Source organism: Silurus aristotelis (assembly GCF_946808225.1).
Source record: "Silurus aristotelis genome assembly, chromosome: 15".
In the NCBI taxonomy this organism is placed as follows: Eukaryota; Metazoa; Chordata; class Actinopteri; order Siluriformes; family Siluridae; genus Silurus; species Silurus aristotelis.
In genome coordinates, this window is record NC_139588.1 from 6,060,340 (window position 1) to 6,083,261 (window position 22,922).

Sequence of the window (22,922 nt, forward strand, 5' to 3'; positions counted from 1 at the left end):
GTGGCCAAACGTCACATGCCAAACGTCACAGTTGATCCAAGATAACCTCGTGGATGGAATACAGCTTGTCATATGTAGTTATCGATAGTTTGAGAGCATAACCTGCAAAATCTGTCTCTTTGATTAAGCGTTATAACAAAGTCTGACTGTCAGTTTCAACCTTTAGGGACACTATATTTCCCTCTGGAACCATTAAAAAAATAATACAATAATCCAAAACGAACAAAGGTTTGTAAATTCATTTAAAGGGAATAACTAAATTTGGTGGTAGATTTTGCTAAAAGAATGGAAATGGCAGTGGTGAATACATATTTTAAGAAGAAGGAGGATCATAGGGTGACCTATAAGAGTGGAGGAAGGTGCACACAGGTGGACTATGTTCTATGTAGAAGATGCAACCTGAAGGAGATTGGAGACTGTAAGGTGTTGGCAGGGGACAGTGTAGTTAGACAGCATCGGATGGTGGTCTGTAGGATGGTTTTGGAGGTGAAGAAGAAGAGGAGGAGAGTGAGGACTGAGAGAAGAATAAGATGGTGGAAACTGAAGGAGGAAGACTGTAGTGTGAGGTTCAGGGAAGTGGTCAGACAGGAATGAGGAATGGAGAAGGAGTGTGCTGGTACCGATCTTTAAGCATAAGGGAGATGTGCAGACCTGCAGTAACTACAGGGGAATTAAGTTGATCAGTCACACCATGAAGTTATGGGAAAGAGTAGTGGAAGCCAGGCTGAGAGAAGAGGTGACCATCTGTGAGCAGCAGTATGGTTTCATGCCGAGGAAGAGCACCACAGATGCCTTATTTGCTTTGAGAATGTTGATGGAGAAGTATAGAGAAGGACAAAAGGAATTGCATTGCGTATTTGTGGATTTAGAGAAAGCGTACGACAGAGTGCCAAGAGAGGAGTTGTGGTATTGTATGAGGAAGTCAGGTGTGTCAGAGAAGTATGTGAGGGTGGTGCAGGACATGTATGAGGACAGTGTGACAGCAGTAAAGTGTGCAGTAGGAACGACAGACTGGTTCAAGGTGAAGGTCGGACTGCATCAAGGATTGGCCCTGAGCCCTTTCCTGTTTGCAGTGGTGATGGACAGGTTGACGGACGAGGTCAGACAGGAGTCTCCCTGGACTATGATGTTTGCGGATGATATTGTGATTTGTGGTGAAAGTAGGGAGCAGGTTGAGAAGAGCCTGGAGAGGTGAAGATATGCGCTGGAGAGAAGGGGAATGAAAGTCAGTAGGAGTAAGACAGAGTACATGTGTGTGAATGAGAGGGAGGGCAGTGGAGTGTTGCGGTTGCAGGGAGAAGAGGTGGAGAAGGTGGAGGAGTTCAGGTACCTGGGGTCAACAGTGCAAAGTAATGGAGAGTGTGTTAGGGAAGTGAAGAAAAGAGGTCAGGCAGGGTGAAGTGGGTGGAGAAGAGTGACAGGATTGATTTGTGATAGTAGAGTATCTGCAAGAATGAAAGGGAAAGTTTATAGGACTGTGGTGAGACCTGTGATGTTGTATGGACTAGAGACAGTGGCATTGAGTAAAAGACAGGAAGCGGAGCTGGAAGTAGCAGAGCTGAAGATGTTTGCGTTGGGAGTGATGAGGCTGGACAAGATTAGAAATGAGTTTATTAGAGGGACAGCGCATGTAGGATGTTTTGGTGACAAGGTGAGGAAGGCGAGATTGAGATGGTTTGGACATGTGCAGAGGAGGGAGATGAGTTATATTGGTAGAAGAATGCTGAGGATGGAGTCACCAGGAAGGAGGAAAAGAGGAAGGCCAAGGAGGAGGTTTATGGATGTGGAAAGGGAAGACATGCAGGTAGTTGGTGTGAACGGCAGATGTAGAGGACAGGGTGGTATGGAGACGAATAATCCGCTGTGGCGACCCCTAATGGGAGCAGCCAAAAGAAGAAGAAGAAGAACTAAATTTGGACACAAAATACTTGCTACTATAAAACTAATGTTTATATCGTAATGAGTTATGAAGCTTGAATGAGGTTTGTTGATTGTTTGATCAGGTTTTTAGTCCTGTTTTTATTAATTTTTTTATTTTTTGCCAAATAGGAGATGAAATTATGTACAAATAGCGTGCGGGACAAATTTATGGACATGAAACCTATTTGTTTTAAATGAACAGCCTTATGAAAAGAAATTTGGTAAAAAAAAAAAGGGAAAATGTCATGTTTCTGCGTCCAAAGACATTCTATACAAATGATTGTTCAACTTTGTAGTAACAATTTGGAAAGAACCATATATGGTTGGAAAAGTCAGGTGTCCCAATACTTTTCTCCAATATAGTGTGTATCTAATTGTAGTGTGTACTAGTGCTGCATGTTAATTTACTGTAAGGAAATACCATACACATGATCTTCACTGCTGCTGTAGATTCACTTGCCAGTATTCAACGTATTCTCAGCGCAGCCTAAGGCTACTTTAGCATTTAGCTGGTAATAAATCTGCAGTATCATTGGTAATAAAGTTGATCCTTATTGTGGTCTTTTGTTCCCTTCATATAGACTGATGTCTAGATTGGGTGTGGTGTTTGGTGGCTCATGTGGCATTGGGCTAGCGGTATCCCAACTGCTGGCACTAAAGGGGCATCGAGTTGCAGTGATCTCCAGGAACCAGGAAGCAGCACAGGCCACAGTAGACACGCTTTTCGGAGGTGGATCACTTTATCCCTGAGAAGTATTTCATGGTGTTTTTGTGCCGCTTTTCCAGCTTAAAAAAATAAAACTAACTTTTTTGCAGCAGCAGCAGATCATATGGGTCTGGCTTGTGATGTTACCCAAGAGCAGGAGGTTCAGAGAACATTCAAAACCATTATGAGACCTGCGGCCCTGTGGGATACCTGGTCAATGCAGCAGGCATCTACAGGTGTGTGTGGACACACAGAGGCGTTATTGTTAAAAGTGCACCGTATGCTTTACACACAGATGTGCAAAAGATCTAGAGCCAGATTTAGTGATACAGATAAGGATCTCACCTCATCTCTTGTCATTACTAACCTAATTCTGTCTCTGCGTTTCAGGAATGCGTTATCGATGAGTAAACCTAATGACACGGTTTCTGTTATTCACACCAACCTGCTTGGCTCCATGCTGACCTGTTGGGCAGGGTCACAGAGCATGCACACTAATGGAGGTGCTATTGTCAACATAGGTAGATATAACCTGATCTTTAAAATAATTCTCATGACACTGATCGCATCTATCTGTCCTTCTGACAGTAATATAATATGCAAGTATATGGAAGCACATGCAAAACTATAATTAAAAACAATGCAGAAATATCATCCTGACTTTATGAAAAAACAGCAACAGCAAAGCAAGAAAGAAAGAAAGAAAGAAAGAAAGAAAGAAAGAAAGAAAGAAAGAAAGAAAAAAAAAGAAAGAACGTGACTTCATTATAAGAGGGGGTTATTTGTCACCATCAGTGGGGGGAAAAAAAAAGAAATGTACATGTTTAAAATAAAGTGCATGTGCACCAATGACCCAAAAGCACTAAAAGGTTTTGATGCTCTGAAGTGATCTGACTGAACAGCATCAGTTCTGCACCGTAATCTGAACTCAATCATGACACATTTGGGAGAATTATGTGGCATTATGTTTATATTGCTAAAAATGATGTGCCTCACTCCTTTACTCTGATCCCCTTTAATGCATTTGGTAGCCCACTGTTTGTGGTCAAATAGATCATTTGGGTGTCTCATTAGGAATGAAAATTATTCATCGATTTCCTGTAGCATGATTCCGCTGTAGCAGGTGTTACAATATGTTATATAAGGTCTGCAAGATGTGACATACCATGTATTATAAAAATTAGAAGTTGTGTATGTGACGTCACTAGAAAGCACAGAAGAATATGCGTGTGTGAGACTCTTTTATTTAAGAGTGAATAGATAATTAATAGAGTGAACTGCGTGACAAATAAACATGTGGCAGCGGTAAACTAATGGAAGAAAGAGAGAGACTGAGTTAAGTTACCACAAAGAAAGCAATTGAGTGCCGATCATGGAGGGTGCATTCGGATTAAAGCCGCCAGCGAATTTTAACTGGAATACAACGTGCATACCCAAAGCTTGGAAAGTATGGGAAGAGGAGTTTTTCTTGTACATGGATTTGTCACTTAAAGATGCGGAGGACAAAACAAAGGTTAAAGTTTTTCAATATCTAATCAGAGAAACAGGGAGAGAACTGTGTAAGACACTATGCGCTACACTCCCAGCTGATAGAGAACTGGCGTTGGAATGGCTGTTAACCGCGTTCAGAAACCATTGCAATCCGGCACCGAATGAGATGATGGAAAGGTACAAATTTTTCTCCAGAAATCAGAACTCAAGCGAAATGATTGATAAATACGTTACAGATTTAAAAGTGCTGGCAGACACGTGTAATTTTGGGTTAGGGTTAGGGACTCTTTGATTAGAAACAGAATTGTATGTGGCATACTGAACTCACAAGTGAGAGAACAATAGGTTACTTTCGTAACCCCGGTTCTCCCCAGATCCACCTATCGGAAGGGCATCCGTACCTGACCTCCGCAGAAGCATCCAACTGCATACAATCTGGCTTGACTTGCGCTACCTTTCCTCAGAGAACCGGGGTTACGAAAGTAACCTATTGTTCTCTTTTATCATCTCGTGTTTGAGATTCACCTATGGGAGATATAGACAACTCCCCGGTTGCCCAATACACTCTCAGCAAGGCCCTGTAAGCCAGAGGACGGCCCAAAAGGTGGTGCTCAGCACGACACAAAGTAGCAGACCTCACACACTGCGAGGGAGAAAAAACCCAGCCATGGAAAAAACACGACATGTGCTTCATATGCTAAGGAGATAGCTTCTACAAGCCAGCGAGAGAGGGGTTGCCTAGAGATGGGATTCCCCGTGTTCGGCGGGTCCCAAGAGATGAAGAGATGGTCGCTCCTTCGAAAAGAGTTTGTCCTGTCCATGTAACCCCGCAGGGCATGCACAGGGCACAAAGCATTCAGCCTCTGGTCCTCCGCAGAGGAAAAAGGAGGAGGGTGAAAAGCGGAGAGCTCAATCACACCACCAGTGAAAGCTGGGAAGTATTTAGGCATGAAGGCCAGGTTAGGCCTAAGCAAAACCTTATCTCCATTGAGCGAGAATTTGGTGCACGAGAAATGAACCGAGAGCACATGCAAATCACTGACACATTTGGCCAAAGCCAGAAGCAGAGCCGTCTTGAAGGACAGCAGTTGTCCCACCGTAGTGTCGCCAAACCCGGTGTGACACGCAGCGATTCCCGCCAAATAGACCTTATTCGTCGAAAAAGTTCTGCCACGATCAGAAAAGGTACTGCAAGAAGCCCAGGGACTGAGCACAGATATGAAACGAGCTGGTGCTTCTTACACCACTCCTCAAACACACGCCACTTGCAATCATAGAGGGAACGTGTGGAAGAGGCCCTGGCATTCTGAATTGTAGCAATAACATGCAGGGGCAGCCTTAAAGTGTTTAAATTTGCCCTCTCACGGGCCAGGCCAAGAGAGCCACCCTGTCTGGGTGAGGATGATAGATCTCCCTATTCGCTTGGGTCAGTAGGTAGAGCGGGTTCCCCCTCGACCAAAGGTCTGCGCCCCTGTTTAAAAAGCCCGGGACGTGAGTCGCTCGTAACGACAGAAAATGCCGCATGCTCCATACCAACAGCTTGTGGGCTAGAGCGTAAAGCTTGGAGGAGCGCATGCCCCCTTGATGGTTGATATGTGCTACAGCCGTCGTATTGTCGCAGCGCACCAGCACATCATGCCCCTCCCTGCAGGCGGGGCAGGAAATGCTTTAGAGCTTTTAACACAGTGAGGAGCTCCAAATAATTTATATGGGCTGAGTGATATGGGTTTGGCCACACACCGTTTACTGATCTGCACTTCTTTGTGGCTCCCCACCCTGTTAAGGAGGCATCTGTCGTTACCACTTTCCGCAGCATGATCGCCCCGAGAGGGGTCCCATGCGCATAAAACTCCACGGCTCTCCAGTGGCGCAGTAGTCAGGAGTTCGGCCTGATACGCAGACAACAGCGAGGAGACATTGAGAGCTCGAATTGAAAGAGCCGAGGCTTTATACGAGGCCTGATGAAACGAGGCGGAAAAGCGATCCATCTTACACAGGCTTGGGAGGGGCGAGCAGCCCGCCCTGAGATGGGTTTAGGTGTCTGGCGATGGAAGGCTCGATAAAGGGGGGGGAGGTAGGATAGCAGAAGTCGCAAGAAGCGAATGTTAAATGAGGAAAGGTAGCGCGTGCAGGTGCCTTATGCACTCGGGCCTTCCCTTACCTGCCATTGGGCACGCGCTCCTGTCTGTCAAGCCAGATTTGATGCAATTGGATGCTTCTGCAGAGGCCAGGTACAAAGAGAACGTCTATTAAGAGAGTCGGACCTGACACTTGAGAAATGCGTAAGGATATGTAGAGCATCAGAACTGTCAGAATATGCTAACTATCGAGGGACAGAAAGCTGAAGAAATGCATGCAGTACAGAGAGTCAAACAAACTCCTAGGACTAAGTGTAAATTCTGTGGAAACAGCGTGAGTGGAAAAAGCTAAGGTGCCCAGCTTATGAAAAGCAGTGCAGAAAATGTGGCAAGATGAACCATTTTGTACAGGAAGTTGCATTGAACAAATTGAAACAAATGATTGCCTCAGCACCTGTTCTGAAGTACTACAACCCAGATGACAACCTTGTTCTTCAGTGTGACTTCTCGGAATCAGGACTGGGTGCGGCACTTTTGCAGGCAGGACAACCAGTTGCTTATAGCAGCAGGGCCCTTACACCCACAGAAAAAGGATATGCTCAAATAGAAAAAGAATGCCTGCCAATACTTTTTGGATGGAGTGATTTTTAGAAGAGAGAGAGCTCTATTACCAGCAAAGCTAAGGGCCGAGATTGTGGAGAGAATTCAAGCGTCACACCTAGACGTTGAAAGCTGCTTACGCAGAGCAAGGGACTGTGTATACTGGCCTGGGATGAGTGCTGCTATTAGAGCATACATCGGGAAATGTGCTGTTTGTGCACACAAGACATTCCTGTGAGGCCTTGGGCAAAAGTGGGAACAGATTTATTCTTATTCAACAACAGAGCATATCTCATCACAGTTGACTATTTCTCCAACTTCAGGGAAATTGACTGTCTCCCTGATACCAGCTCTGGTGCAGTGATACACAAGTTAAAGAAACATTTTGCATGACACGGCATCCCAGACACAGTAATCTCCGATAACGGGCCACAGTACAGCTCTCAGGAATTCAGACAGTTCAGCACTGCTTGGGAATTTAGACATGTGACGTCATTTTCGGCATATGCGCAAAGCAACGGCGAAGCCGAGTCTGCAGTAATGATGGCCAAACAGCTCATAGAAAAGGCAAAGAGAGCAAAGACTGATCCATACCTGGCTATTCTAGAGCACAGGAACACCCCATCTCAAGGAATGAATGCCAGTCCTCCCCAAAGACTCTTGAAGCAGGAGAACTAAAACATTACTGCCAACACATAACAGTCTTCTGAAACCAGATGTTATAAACACAGAGCAGGCTGTGAAAGACAACCAATGCAAACAGGCCTACAACTACAACAGAGGAGCGAAAGATCTTAGACCTCTGCATGAGAGTGAACAAGTAAGAGTTCAGTTGGACACAAAACACAGAGCACGTTGGTTGCCGGCTTGAACGGTTGAACGAATGGCCAACAACAGATCATACACGGTCAAGCTGGAAAATTGAACTTTTGTACGGAGAGATCGGAAACATTTCGGGACTGTGCCTGGAGGACCGCAGATAGCAGTCTCACCAAACACAAGTGTTAAATTTAATCAGACCCATCAGAAGATTCTTACGGATAAGGGATATTCAATGGCAGTACATTCAATGAGTCAAGCACAATACACACATACCTTTCAGATGCTAGCAACAGAGTAGTGACAACTAGAAGTGGCAGAATAGTCATGAAACCGTCACACTTGAAACAATTAGTTTAAATGTGTTTTATTGTTCTTAAGACACATACATGCTATTTTGAGCATACGGTGTACATAATTTTAAGTTTGCAGTGATTGAATTGTTAGGCTTGTGTTTATTAAAAAAAAATAATAATAAAAAAAAATAAATAAATAAATAAATAAATAAATAAATAAATAAATAAATAAATAAATAAAAGAGAAAAGAAATCAAATGTATGTAATGCATATACATGCCACTAGGCGGCACTAAGGCATCATTATTATCTACTTAACTTTAAAACCTTTTGTAATACATGCGCATTTTCATTACATGCTATTGTCTTTGAGAAATAGTTAATAAAATGTCCCTAGTGTTATTTCCCGTTTGTGTGTTCTCCTAGGTTCAGTGGTGGGTGTGAATTGAAACGCTGATCAGAGCTTGTACAGTGTTAGCAAAGCCAGCCTCGAGGGCTTCACACGTTCTCTAGCCACAGAGGTCGCGTCTCGAAATATTCGAGTCAACATGGTAGCTCCAGGTCTCCTTGATTCGTCTTCTTTCCTCAATACAAAGTGTTTTATTTATCAATATTATATTGTACTGTTTTGTAAACCAGTGCGTTTTTTTGTTTGTTTTGTTTTGCCTTGTAATTGTGGTCAGGTTTCATCCGGACAGACATGACAGCAGAGCTGAACGAAGACGAGCATAGAAAGCGGATCCCACTGGGTCGCTTTGGTGATCCAGAGGAAGCAGCGTTCTGTTCCTCCTGAAATCTCCGTACATCACCGGCCATGTCATGTCGGTGGATGGAGGACTTCACCTGACCATGTGATTCCTGATCCCCGCTCATTCCTACCCGCTTTTCTAGCAATTAAGGAATTAGCAAAAAGGAGGACTTGAAGAACTTTGTGTAGTCACAGATTGCGAATAAAAATTCTTTGTAAACAGGACTGCTATTGTCCATAGCATTTCATCGGCTCGGTCTGAAGCGGTTTATGCGCACCAGCTCCACTTTGTGGTCATACTTAAAATACATAAATTACATATGTTCACTCAACTGTAACACCACACATGATTTCGATTTATAGTAAAAAACATTAGCCAACCGCAGCGCTTTCAGTACCGACGTTCTGCCAGCAATTTATTTTTGAGAACGCAACCTCCAGGCGTCAACGATCGAGGAAGATCGGAAATTTCTTTCTGAAATGTTTCAGATTTTATTGACTCGACCTTTTGGACTTTGAGAGATCGCGCGTGCTCCGCCTCCCTCACAAAACAAGACAGCAAGTCATTCTGGCTGTGAGTTTGTAGACCATAAAGAGTTCTTGTCGAAATTCTAGAACCAATATGGATACTGGTAGGAAGAGCTTCGCTCTTGACAGAACAGACATTGTTTCCTCGTGATCAGTAATGAACTGCTCTGTTTATTCGTGTAAGAGCTTGTTCTAGAGGCAGCATCATGGATACAAACCATAAGCATTTGCGGTCCATTGTGCACCGGCACACGTCCACGCGTTTAGAGCATGTTCTTATCACGAGGAATGTTCTAGATGCAGCATCACTTCATCATGCTTTTGTCTACAGGGACATTGTGATGAAACAGTTTTTGGGTTCTTGGTTCCATTAAAGGGAAATTGTAATTAGGAAAAAGTACAGAAGGACCGTTTCTAGGCATAGGTGTTAGTGAGCGCCCCCTACAGCAGCCCCCCTGCCTTTAAACTATGTACCCGATTTTGGGATTTTGCATTGATTATTAAATGTGTTAAACCTTTTTTATGGATGGTTGTGAATGATTTGTATATAAAATATAAAGGTATTCTGTATACACCAAGGGTCTGCAACGTTTTTCAGGTCAAGGTTAGGCGATAGAGTCATGGGGCAGGAACCCCCTGATACAAAATGTGTCCAAAATAGGCACTGATATTAATAGAATAATATTAAGAACTATTTAAGTTGTTCACAGTTGTCTTTTATTTGAATAGATTTGCAGTTTCATCCATTTTCCTTTACTATCAGGTGGACTGTTATACATTTACATGAAAATAAAAAAAAGTGAAAATGGAAAAAAGTATTTTTTCTTTAATGCTTTTAACCTTTTTTTAAATATTTTTTTAATAATTTTTTTTTTATTTATTTTTTTTTTAGATTTAACAATTTAATCAATTAGCCGGACCCCCGGTTAAAGACCCATGGTATACATCATGGTTGTGATGCTGAGGTGGGCACATATTTTTAGTCGTATATAGTAGTAAAGCCATGTATACACAGTACTGATGTATGTACTGTAATATACTTAGAGCTATAAATCACTTTTATTTTTTATAACCATTCTAATAAAGTCTTTACAGTGAAGCTGCAGAGACAAAACACAGAGATGGCAAAGAAAACAGCACTGACACCAGAACATACTTTCTTGCGGTGTAATCGGAACTTTTATGTTTTATCCTCCTTTCCCACGGGAGGGATTCTGCTCAGACCCTCATCACAGGCACACAGCTGAGTTGGATTAAGAGTCAGGCTGCGGTTTATTTTTAGCTCATTGAGTGATTTTAGTGGTGTGTGTTTGGAGGGGGCTTTATGCTGTAGTGCAGAAGGTTGAGGTCAGAGGTCGGCGTGTGGAAGATCTGAGTCGCGGAATGATGTCATCTGCCTCTGACATGGTGATGTCATACATGCAAGCATATTCCTTTAAATGCATCTCATATAAAATACAATAAAAGAAAAACAATAGTCAGATCTTTATGGAGAGTGTGATGATTCATTTGGGTACATTTTAGAAATGTGAACAAAAATTTTTTTTTTTCATTCTTCATGCATAAGCTTTACATGCACTATGAACTAAAAACTGACCCGAAACTGAATTCAGAGCATCCTGTATGGAAATATACGCATGTAGAAGATAGTTTTTGTGTGTTTTTCAGTCTTTAAATGTCTAGTTTGAGTAAATCCGTGTTCATCATGGCCTATTTTTTTAGCTGACAGGAGTGGAACCTGATCAAGTTTTCTGTTGCAGCTCATCCACCTCAAGGTTTCACTTTTCATACATTCTAAGATGCTTTTCTGCTGACCACGGATACAAAAAGTGATTATTTCACTATTTTACTAGAGACTTCCGGTCAGCTCAGACCAGATTGATAATTTTTTTCCTAATGTTTCTCAATAAGGTGCTTCATGTTGTTTGGGGAAATTTTTCGCCTTGTCTTGCGAAAACTCTACAGACTGTTGTGCGTAAAAATTTAGGAGATCAGCAGTTTCTGGAATATATCAACCAGGTGCTATCACAGTTTTTCTCAGTTGCTTTGGAGCATTTTCAATATTTGCAAACCAGTAAGTGCATTCCTCAATACAATTTGGACAGACGGCAACACAACATATTTCTCGCAAATGCCTGCACTTTTTTCATCTCTCAAAAGTAAGTATTTGTGTCAATAAACATCTCATTGCCATCAGAGTGAAAACGAACCCTTTTGTCATTGTTTACAAACAAGATCGCCAAAATGTTCAGTCATGTCATCTGTATGACGGCGAACGGTTTCAGCATTTCCTGACGTAAACTACGTTCTCTTTCATCATCTCGTGGTCGAGATCCACCTATGGGAAGGGCATCCGTACCTGACCTCTGCAGAAGCATCCAATTGCACCAAGTCTGGCTTGAGAGACAGGAGCGCTACCTCTCCTCAGTTAACATTCGCTTCTCGCGACTTCTGCAATCCTTCCTCACAGCTTCCTGGTTTCCTGGAATGCACTTTTTTTGTCTTCAGGAGGACATATCCTCTGATCAGCCTCCGCCGGACGTGCCCGTCCTCAGCCAGGTTAGCTTCGCGAGCCGCCCAAGCTTGCATTCCTTTTTTCTTTTTTCTTCATGGCGCTTTCTAAAGCGGCACCGGCTACTCCGGTGGACAACCTATCGCGGGCCTGCCCGACCGCGTGCGGCGCACTCATCGCCGCGAGGGATTCCCATCCCTTCTGTGTTGTCTGCATGGGTCTCAAGCATGCGCAAGAAGCTATTGACCTCCCAGAGAACTGTAGCCATTGCCTGGCGCTTCCAAAAAAGCTCCTGCGTCGCAGACTCAAAACGGCCGCTTCGCGGTGTGTCGATTTTGAGCTCTCCGACTCGGAGGGGGAAAAAGGCCCTAGATTTCCTCTGACTGGCCCGACTTGTGTCCTTCCCCATCCGAGAATTTACTACCGGTCGACAACCATCTCCCCGAAGGACCGACAGGTTCCGGGGATGAGATCGAGGCGGACCTTCTCGACGGCTCGGATGATGAGGACGCGGCCTCTCAGGCTCCCCCCGCCCCATCTCAATCGGTTTTGCTGGAGCTTTGTGAACGCGCTGCCGCGTGGCTCAGCATCGAATGGCCAGCTCTCCTGAATGCTTCGGATCAGGAGAGAGACGTATATGACGGCAAGCTTCTGGGACCTCCTTCCGGCCCGAGAAAGCAGCTGCTTCCCGTCCTCCCTGCATGTGCTAAACACATGAGATATTGCTGGGGAGATCCGCTCGACCTGAAACACGGTCTTGCTGGGCTGTAAGTTAAAGATATGGCGAGTCTCGGCATGGGCGATCCCCCGGTTATCGAGCCTTCCATCGCCAGACACCTCAACCCATCTCAGGGCGGGCTGCTCGCCCCACCCAAGCCCGTCCTCCCGGGTAAAATGGATCGCTTCTCCGCATCGATTCATCAGGTATCGTATAAAGCCTCAGCTCTCGCTATACGAGCTCTTAATGTCTCCTCGCTGTTGGCCGCGTATCAGGCCGAACTCCTGCTCGATTTGGGTCAACAACTGGAGAAAGGGTCACCATCGCCCGATCTCTGGAAGGAGGTCGTCTCGGTCAATGACCTTGTTCTCCGTAATGACCGTCAGGCTGTCCAAGCGAGCGGGCGTTCTATGGCTTTATCGGTGGTCGGAGAACGTGCACTGTGGCTCAATCTATCCGTTCTCCCTGATAGTGAGAAACGTCGCATTGCAGGAGCGCCGATTGAACCCGGCCAAGCTCTTTTTGGCCCGGCTGTGGCCCTGATGCAGCAACGATGCGATGATAAAAAGAAGGAGGATGAGGCGTTCAAATTGTGTCTTCCTAGGAAGCAGGCGCAGCATCAGACATCATCTGTGCGGCCATCTAACACTTCTACTGCGGGACGCCATCCCCACTACACTGGCAGAAATTACAGACCCCGTGGGAAACCACCTCCCCCGCCTGCTAAGCCCTGGGGTAAGATGTCCTTCGCTGCAGCCGCGGCAAGGAAACCCCCCAACCCCGCCCCTTCGGGTCCTAAACGAAAGCGGCCGACCTGATGCTCGGCCACAGGGGGTTTTCGTTTCGCGTTCATGGGCGACCAGCCCTCCGGACACTTGTTCTTCCCTCCAAGTTCGCCCGTCCAAAAGACGAAGGTTCTCCTTCAGCGAGGTCAGCCCCCCCTCGCCGGCGAGGGTCACTCTCTGTTCCGCACAGGCTTCACTGTTCCCTGTGTCGTCCAGGGTGCGTTTCCCCGTTCCAGTGGGGAAAGATGTGAGATTAAGTGCAGAAGCAGTGTCACCAAACACTCCCCTTCACTCTCCTCTCACAAATTTAATAAAGGCTACGGCCCCAGTTTTTCACAAAAAAAAACAAAAAATACAAAAAATATCAATAAATCTGACAAATCCAATGAATTCATCTCTGGGAGAGAATTTTTCCCCAGATCCCCGCATGTCGTCTCTAGTTTGGCCACTAGATGGTGCCATTGCACCATTAATGAGCGATCCGGCTGGATCGGCTCTCGGCATTTTGCTGGGCTGTGTGGGGACGCTCGGAAGTCACGTGACAGGCTGGCTGTCTGTCTCAGCCCCCGATTGGGTGATTCACACAGTCACGAGGGGTTACAGACTTCAGTTTGCAAAAACACCCCCGCGGTTCAACGGAGTGGTATGGTCCCATACAGACGAGAGCTCCGCTCACATTCTGAAAGACGAAATCTCTTCTCGAGAAGAGAGCGATTCGAGTTGTATCCCCGCATCTAAGCAATCAGGGTTTTTACTCTCGCTATTTCCTGGTCCTGAAAAAAGACGGTTCTCTGTCCTATTCTGGATCTCAGAGTGTTGAACAAACATTTAAGGAAATACAATTTCAGAATGTTATCACACGGCCTGCTCATACGTTCAATAAAGCAGAACGATTGGTTTTGCTCGATCGATCTGAGCGATGCTTTTTTCTACATAAGCATCTATCCTAAGCACATGAAATTCCTTCGTTTCGCCTACCAAGGCGTGTGCTACGAATTCATGGTCCTTCCGTTGGGGCTCGCTCTGAGTCCGAGGACGTTCTGTCTGTGTGTGGAGGCGGGACTTGCGCCTTTGAGATCAGCGGGTATCAGAATCCTCACATACATAGACGATTGGCTTATTATAGCCGATTCGAGAGAGAAAGTGATTCAAAGCACTGCCCGTGTGCTCTCTTACATCGCTGCGCTCGGTTTCAGAGTCAATGTGAACAAGAGCAACTTCACTCCCGCTCACGAGGTCATATTCTTGGGGCTGGAGCTGAATTCCGTTACGATGCGCATGCGCCTGTCACAGAAGCGCATCTCTTCATTCATGAACTGTCTCGCGCGGTTCAAGAAAGGAGCGCGCATACAGTATCGCACATGCCTCAGATTACAGGGTCTTATGGCTTCGGCTGTCCATGCGTTGCCTCTAGGTCTTCTGAGAATGAGGGCTTTTATGAAGTGGGTTTTGTCCCTGCATCTCAGCCCGTTGCGCGATCTTTGCCGCTATGTCACGGCGACGCACGCGTGCATGGCCCGCGCTGCGCCGCTGGAGAGCTGCGGAGTTTTACGCGCATGAGACCCCTCTCGGGGCGATCATGCTGCGGAAAGTGGTAACAACAGATGCCTCCTTAACGGGGTGGGGAGCCACATAGAAGGGCAGATCAGTGAACGGTGTATGGCCGAACTCACTTCATTCAGCCCATATAAATAATTTGGAGCTCCTCACTGTGTTGAAAGCTCTAAAGCATTTTTTGCCTCGCCTGCAGGGACATCATGTGCTGGTGCCCTGCGACAATAAGACAGCTGTGGCACATATCAACCGTCAAGGCGGCATGCGCTCCTCCAAGCTTAATGCTCTAGCTCACAGGTTGCTGGTATGGAGTGCACGGCATTTCCTGTCGTTACGGGCGACTCATGTCCCGGGCATTTTAAACAGGGGCGCAGACCTTCTGTCGAGAGGAAACCCACTCTACGGAGAATGGCGGCTCCACCCTCAGATAGTGAGGCTGCTATGGGAGAGGTTCGGCCAGGCTACCGTCGATCTCTTCGCCTCGCGCAAAAACGCCCACTGTCCTATGTTCTTCTTGCTTCGGGACAAGGACGTGGCCCAGCGCGCTGGTCTATGCTTTCCCTCCTCTCTGCCTGATAACCCTGACCTTGGCCAGGGTCGCGGTGCAGGGTTTGTCTCTGATCCTCATAGCTCCCAGGTGGCCCAAGGCACCTTGGCTTGCGGAGATAATTCCTCTTTTATATGCAGAGCCTTGGCCCCTCCCCTTGCGCACAGACGTCCTGGCCCAAGCGAACAGGGAAATCTATCATCCTCACCCAGACAGGGTGGCTCTCTGGGCCTGGCCCGTGAGAGGGCGAATTTAAACACTTTGGGGCTTTCCCCACGTATTATCGCCAGGATTCAGAATGCCAGGGCCTCTTCCACACGTTCTCTCTATGATTGCAAGTGGCGTGTGTTTGAGGAGTGGTGCGGGAAACACCAGCTCGTCTCATATCTGTGCTCAGTTTCTGACATTCTGGGTTTTTTGCAGGACCTTATCGATCGTGGCAGAACTTTTTCGACGATTAAGGTCTATTTAGCGGCTATCGCTGCGTGTCACGTCGGGTTCGGCGACACTATGGTGGGTCACCTTCATGCCTAAATGCTTCCCAGCTTTCACTGGTGAGGTGATTGAGCTCTCTGCCTTTCATCCTCCCCCTTTTTCCTCTGCGGAGGAACAGAGGCTGAATGCTTTGTGCCCTGTGCGTGCCCTACGGGTTTACATGGACAGGACAAACTCTTTTTGAAAGAGCGACCAGCTCTTCATCTCTTGGGCCCCGCCAAACGCAGGGAATCCCATCTCTAAGCAACGTCTCTCTCGCTGGCTGGTAGAGGCCCTCTCCTTAGCGTATGAATCTAGGGGCATGCAGCCCCCAGGTGGCCTTAGAGCGCACTCCACTAGAGGCGTGGCTACTTCTTGGGCTCTGTTCGGGGGAGTTCCCTTGCAGGACATTTGTGCCGCTGCGAGCTGGTCCTCACCGCACACCTTTGTTAGGTACTACCGGCTTGATGTTACCCGAACCCCGGTAGCTCATGCAGTCTTAAGTGTGGGCTCTTCGTAGCCACGTGCTACTAGGCCTGCACTCCTTTCAACCCCGTCTGCCCGGCCTAGTGATGTATGTTTCAGGCGCATAAGCCCCTTTTTTCCTGACACCTAGGTTGGCCCATTCACATGTCTATGAACATGTTCTCCTTCCACATGTCGTGGTTTTTTATTCATGGCTGGTTTTTTAATCCCCAGCAGTATGTTAATTCTTATGCTTTGTGACGTGCCGTGCACCACCCGTTTGGCCATCCTCATGCTTACAGGGCCTCGCTATGAGTGTATTGGGCAACCGGGGAGTTGTCTATATCTCCCATAGGTGGATCTCGAACACGAGATGATGAAAGAGAACAATAGGTTACTTTCGTAACCCCGGTTCTCTGAAACATCGAGTGGAGAGATCCACCAAGTTTGCCCCGCTTGCTGCACGAGAAGCGAATATGCTCACTGAGGAGAGCCAGACTTGGTGCAATTGGATGCTTCTGCAGAGGTCAGGTACGGATGCCCTTCCCATAGGTGGATCTCTCCACTCGATGTTTTAGAGAACTGGGGTAAGGAAAGTAACCTATTGGTTTGGATCGCGATGATCGAAAATGCACAATTTTTTCTTTATGAATTTCAACATCGCAAATGTACACATTACTGTATGTGGGATACTGATTGCTAGAGGATTTACACTTTTACTGTTCTGTACTCGTGTTCGCTCGTTTCACCAATTAAAGGTTCACAAGTTTCACCTTTGACCTATTTAAGAGAACTAGTTGCTTATTAGTTTTTATTGATTATCGAAATTCAAGATTCATCTGCACAATTCATCAATTTAAGACACATTTACAAAAAAATTATAATAATAATAAAAGTTTAAAAATAACTGGTTTAACCATTTTGCAATTAATGACTTACACGTTGAATTAATGCCGAGATGTTTTGGGGGTTAAAACTAATTAAGTGAGAACCGATATCATATATTTTTGATCAACATGACAAATAATTATTAACGAAGATAAACAGCAGACAATTGAATGCGGTCAATTGAACGAATGTACCGAAGCCTTTGGCAATTCGATCAAAGCAACATGAAATTGCTTTTATGATGTGCGCAAGTAGTTTTGAGAATTTCGTTTCTTTTTTGAGAAACGCTCCCAAAGCAACCGAGAAAACGGTCACGATAGATGACGATCGGAATTCACTTCATTCTGGTATTTGTTGTGAATGTTTACAGGTTCGTATCTGCACAGATGTCCAGTTGTTCCTAATAAAGTGGACAGTGAGTGTATGCGATTCCAGAATTTGCCTCAGAATTTGGACCCGTCTATCTTCATTAAATGAGAAAATTGCATTTACATTTATTACATTTGGCCTCTTTGGTACTTCCATTACCTCATTTCAGTTTGGTGGTGCTGGGATTTAAACTCACAACCTTCTAATGTCCAACTGAGCTACCACTGGTTGTGGTCCCAAAGCAACAAAACATGACAATAATGTAATATATTATGCCTTACTTCAAGAAAAAGACATTTTCCACAGGTCTTGTATATCCAGAGAATTTTATTTATATTGTTCATAAACCAAAAACAGTCAGAAGAACATTTTATATAGTGGCATGTCAGCTTGGAACTAAAAGAACAAAATCTTTCATCGGTCCTTAAGTATGTTTTGTGTTGAGACAGAAGTAAGGGGCAAAAAATAAATAAAAATTATATATATATATATATATATATATATATATATATATATATATATATATATATATATATATATATATAGAAAGAAGTTGAGTGAGTACATATGAAGGTCATATTTCTGCAAGCTTTACATTTGTGCAATCCTGCTACCCTTGACTCTAGTCGACTAAGATATTGTTACATAATACAAGTACCAGAGTTGAATACGTGGATATATGTGTAATAGAGCTATATATTAATACGAAAGAAAAAAAAGATACGTGTAAATAATTCGAATGGTGGTAAATATATAGTTAAATAAAGACTGGGCTTAAAGCCATGAGGAAAAAAAAAATCACTAATATAATTTAATGTCTGCATCTGGCTATAAATACTCCCCTTTCCCCCTTTTTCCTCATATTATAAAGTACACAGTTGTGTGTGAGCGGGAAATACGCTTTCGGAAGCCGCTATAACTCGTGTACCATCTCGTATCCACTGTGTCCTCGGAGTCGCTAATTTGTGTTATGTAAATTCTTTCGAACCTTCTCACGTTCTGTTTAAAGTGACAGTGTAATCTCTTCCGCAGCCAATAACACTTCATGTTCTTCTTCTTAGTAATTCTTAGTATCTCCTGCATCGGATCGCCCTCGTTCCTAGTATTCCTACACCCACTCTCATTTATCATTCCGAAAATCATTCAACCTCATAAACCGGTTCAGCACCTGTATCAACTTCCCTATTCCCAAACACAAAATAGAGAAAGACAAAAAATATATAATAATAATAATAATAATAATAATAATAATAATAATAATAATAATAATAAGGCCCGGCCTTGTGCAATAATCTACGGCGTCCAGACATGGTGGATATCTGTGGTACTGTGATCAGTCTATCTACACCCAAGGCTGCTGTGGTTAAAAAAAAAAGAAAGTTCACTACAAATAGGGAACGCCACTATTAAAAAGCGATTTTTTTCAAACGTACCCGTTAGAAACTCCACCCCATTTCCCATGAATCTTTCTGCTACAAATCGAATAGCTCTCGAGTGACAAAGGCACTGAGTGTTGAGTGCTACACACTGGAATTGTAGTAACACATGCAGAACTAGAAGCTACGTCTTGGTTTTGAATCAGGCACTTATGGTAGAAAAGGTGATCATTGGTTTAGTACCTCCTTCCTCAACTCAGCTTGGTGTGTGTGTGCGTGTACTGTCTGAAAGAAAATAGATATGATCTCACTTCAGTGCTTCTCACACCTCCTCAATTCCCATCGTCTCACATGGACCGAAAATCTTCCAAATTTGTAGTGAACTGGAATCTGGTTTAGTTATTTATTTATTTTCCGGATTGATTTTATTTTTTTCAGTTAAGCTTCGAACAGCCGAGAAGATTCGGTGTTCCTCTGGTATGTCTGTTGGTGGTGTCTGTTTCTGGGACGGTGGCACTGGGGGTCACAGGTCATGATTAATCAAGCAAGCATCTACAGGTCATCGCTCTCCACCAGGGTGCCAGTGGGCTGGAGTCTGGGAAGAAAGCTGCCTTCACGTCCAGGCAGGTCAGTGCGGCGTAGCGGCTGGTCGAAGGACGCACCTTCTTGGGCTTCGGGGTGTGTGTCTGCTGATACTGGTCTATGAGACGAAAAAGATTCTCTTCAGTTTGCAACCGGGCATTAAAATCTTTTCCCTCTGAACTGGAATGATCTGTTTCCAGGGCTTCCTCAGCAGAGTCTTGAACTGCAGAGTTTTCAGAGTCTTTATTTATCCATCTCATAGTTCTTTCCTCTGGGTCTGTTAGATTGAAATCTTCCACAGAGCACTCACTGATGCTACTTGTCTCATTCTCTGACTCTTTTACAAAGGGTGTTGGGTTTCCCTCCTCGTCAGGTGACTCAACAGGTAGAAAACTAATATCCAACAACAGGTTTCTGTGCACATGACCTTTCTCATCTTTGAGCTTGTAAGTGTGCGTCCGCAAGTTCCTGTCTGCTACAGTGTACACTACAGGGTCCCACTTATCTGCTAACTTCCTCTTTCCCCTTTTTCCTTTATTTGCCACCAGCACACGGTCTCCGATATTCAGGCATGTCCCTCTGACCTTCTTGTTGTAACCGTTTGCCTGTTTCCTCTGCTCTCCTTCGGAATGTTGTCGTGCGATCTCAGCTGCCTCATGGAGGTATGACATCAATGATTTCAGGTAAGTACCATGATCAACAACTACAGAATCACGTAGCACCTGTCTGAACATAACATCTACCGGCAGTCTTTGTACACGCCCGAACATAAGCTGGAAGGGAGCGTAACCTGTTGTCTCGTGGACCGTAGCATTGAAGGCAAGGGTCAACGTCTGTATTTGCTCTGGCCATTTGTGCTTTTCTTTCAGGGGCAGAGTTCGGAGCATACTTCCTAAGGTCCGATTAAATCTCTCTACTCCTCCATTCCCCATGAGGTGGTACGCGGTGGTATGAGACTTTGCGACCCCTGATAACTTTAACAACTCCTTCAGAAGAGCGCTTTCGAAGTTGGCTCCCTTGTCTGTGTGAATGCGACTTGGAAATCCATATACACAGAACACACGGTCCCACAGCTTCCTAGCGACTTGTTTTGCCGATTGATTTGCACAAGGGAATGCATGAGCCAATTTCGTGAAATGGTCTGTCATAACAAGCACATCTACAGAATGCTTCTTCCCATCCTCCGCAGTCCAAAAGTCCAAACATACTAATTCCATAGGCATAGAGGTCTTAATACTTTCAAGCGGGGCCCGTGCAGATGGTTCGGGGGCCTTGGCCAAGATACACCTCTGACAGCACTTGATGTAATTGCAAATATCATTCCCCATTCCTGGCCAAAAGAAGCGTTGGCGGCCTAGATGGATGGTTCTTGCTTGCCCTTGATGACCCGCTAGGTCATGCACGCCCTTCAGAACTTGGTCCTTAAGGCTAGTTGGTAAAACCAGCTGATATCGCTTATGTTTACTGTGTGGATCTTGTATAACTCTGTACAATATTCCATCCATAATCTTTAATTTGTCCAATTGTCTGAAAAGAGACAGTGTCTTAGCATTCATATTGGCCCTTTCTCGCCTTGCAGGTTGACGCTTCGCATTCATAAAGAACATGACTCTGGAAATGACTAAATCAGCCTCTTGCATTTCATGGATTTCATCTACAGCAATGGTAGGAAGGGTGTCAGATCAAGTTGGTACAAAATCTTGGTTAGACTGAATTAGCTGCACTGCTCGGGCTCGAGATGTTTCTTCCCACTGATCATGGGAGCTTAAACAGGCCTTGACATTGGCACTATCAGATGGTAAGGCAAGACAGGATTGGAGACAGGTCTGTAAATTTTGAGCACCTTGGCGAAAGGCATCCCTAACTCCATCTCCATCAACCTCTTCAGCAAATCATGATAACGCTCCTTCATTAACCTGCTGCTAACGGTCCTGACAAAAGGGTCTCTACTCAAAGCATCAGCCACTACGTTTTTCGCCCCTGCTATGTGTTTCAGTTCAAAAGTGTATGCCGCCAGTTTGGACACCCACCGTTGCTCAAATGCATCGATTGGGCGAGCTCGTTCTTCGCCTACAGGTACTTGGGATAATACAGCTCCCAATCCATCCAGTGAAGCGTCATCTGCCAGTATTAGGGGTCAAGAAAAGTCAGGGTGGGCTAAAACCACGCTTTGTAATAGGCTCTCCTTTAATTTACTTAATGCGTAATCACATTACGCAGTCCAATCTGTGGGCTTAAGCTTCCTGTACGTTCCTGCTTTAACATCTCCCTTGGTTCCTCTCTTCCTTCTTTGCCCAGCTGTGAGAGCAAAAAGTGGCTTTGCCAAGGCAGAACATCCAGGAATAAAATGCTGGTAATAGAAGATCATACCAAGGACTGATTTAATCCTCTGCACTGATGGGGTGCATCTGTCGCCTTCCATCAGATCGAACTTGGACAACTTCGAGATGACTTCGACTTTATCAGGATCTACAGAAACTCCATTCCTGTCTATGATGTGACCCAGGAACTTTACAGAGGATCTCATCAGGTGGCATTTCTTAGGGCTTAACTTAAGATTGTACTGCCTCAGATGACTAAACACGACCTCCAGCCTCTCTAATGCTTCCGGCTCACTTGGAGCAAACACCAACAAGTCGTCAAGATAGCACAACAAACTGCTGAAGTTCAAGTCTCCGAAGATGCTGACCATCATTCCCATAAAGGAGGCGGGGCTATTACATAGACCTTGTGGCATCCTATTATATTCGTGTAGGCCTACTGGAGTTGTGAACGCTGTATATTTTTTTGTCCTCTTCAGCCATGGGGATATTAAAAAAATCCTGACGTCAGGTCCATGGTGCTGAAGAGTGTGTTGCCGCCTAGAGCAGCTAAACAGTCAGACTGGTGAGGAAGTGGGTGTGCATCTTTTATCGTTCTTGCATTTAACCATCTGAAGTCTGTGCATACTCTAAGACTGCCATCCTTCATTCAAGATAGAGCCGGTGAGGTCGGCTGCCGTCACGACTGCTCCGGCTACGTTTTCTCTTTTTTTGTTTATTTTATACTTTTATTTAAGTAGTTACACTTCCATCTACACAAGATGGACATCATTAGATATGACAGAGACACTCTTATATCTATTGGTGTACAATGCCCTCACCTTTCGCCGTTTTTAAACCCGGACCCATGCTGGCCGAGTGAGATCCTGAGGGTGAACAAAGGACGCGACCCGTACCGGCGTCCGCGAGGGAAACGAGCCGGCGTCAGGAACAGGCTGAGGGCACGCACACACCGCGCTCCCATACCTAGTATCCTGTTAACCAACGTCCAGTCACTGGAGAACAAGCTCGACGACCTCAGGGCAAGGGTCAAGTTCCAGAGAGACATTCGGGACTGCAACCTTCTCTGCTTCACCGAGACATGGCTGAACCCAGCGGTACCAGACCACGCCATCCAGCCGGCCGAGTCCTTCTCGGTTTACCGC

At 45.2% G+C, this 22,922-nt stretch overlaps 2 protein-coding genes across 2 annotated transcripts in view; both read left to right on the plus strand.

Moving 5' to 3' along the window:
- LOC310738068 (protein Niban 1-like) overlaps window positions 1-22,922 on the plus strand; it is a 120,577-nt gene that overhangs the window by 44,347 nt on the left and 53,308 nt on the right. The gene's annotated exons all lie outside the window — the stretch shown is intronic.
- On the plus strand, window positions 151-8,765 carry cbr4 (carbonyl reductase 4; the record flags this gene model as incomplete). Its single annotated transcript, XM_083563141.1, is given in 9 exon segments — window positions 151-228; window positions 2,502-2,650; window positions 2,743-2,808; window positions 2,811-2,862; window positions 3,017-3,147; window positions 8,337-8,356; window positions 8,360-8,471; window positions 8,594-8,685; window positions 8,688-8,765. Coding segments are annotated over 8 exon segments (696 nt in total). The 5' UTR covers window positions 151-228; window positions 2,502-2,505.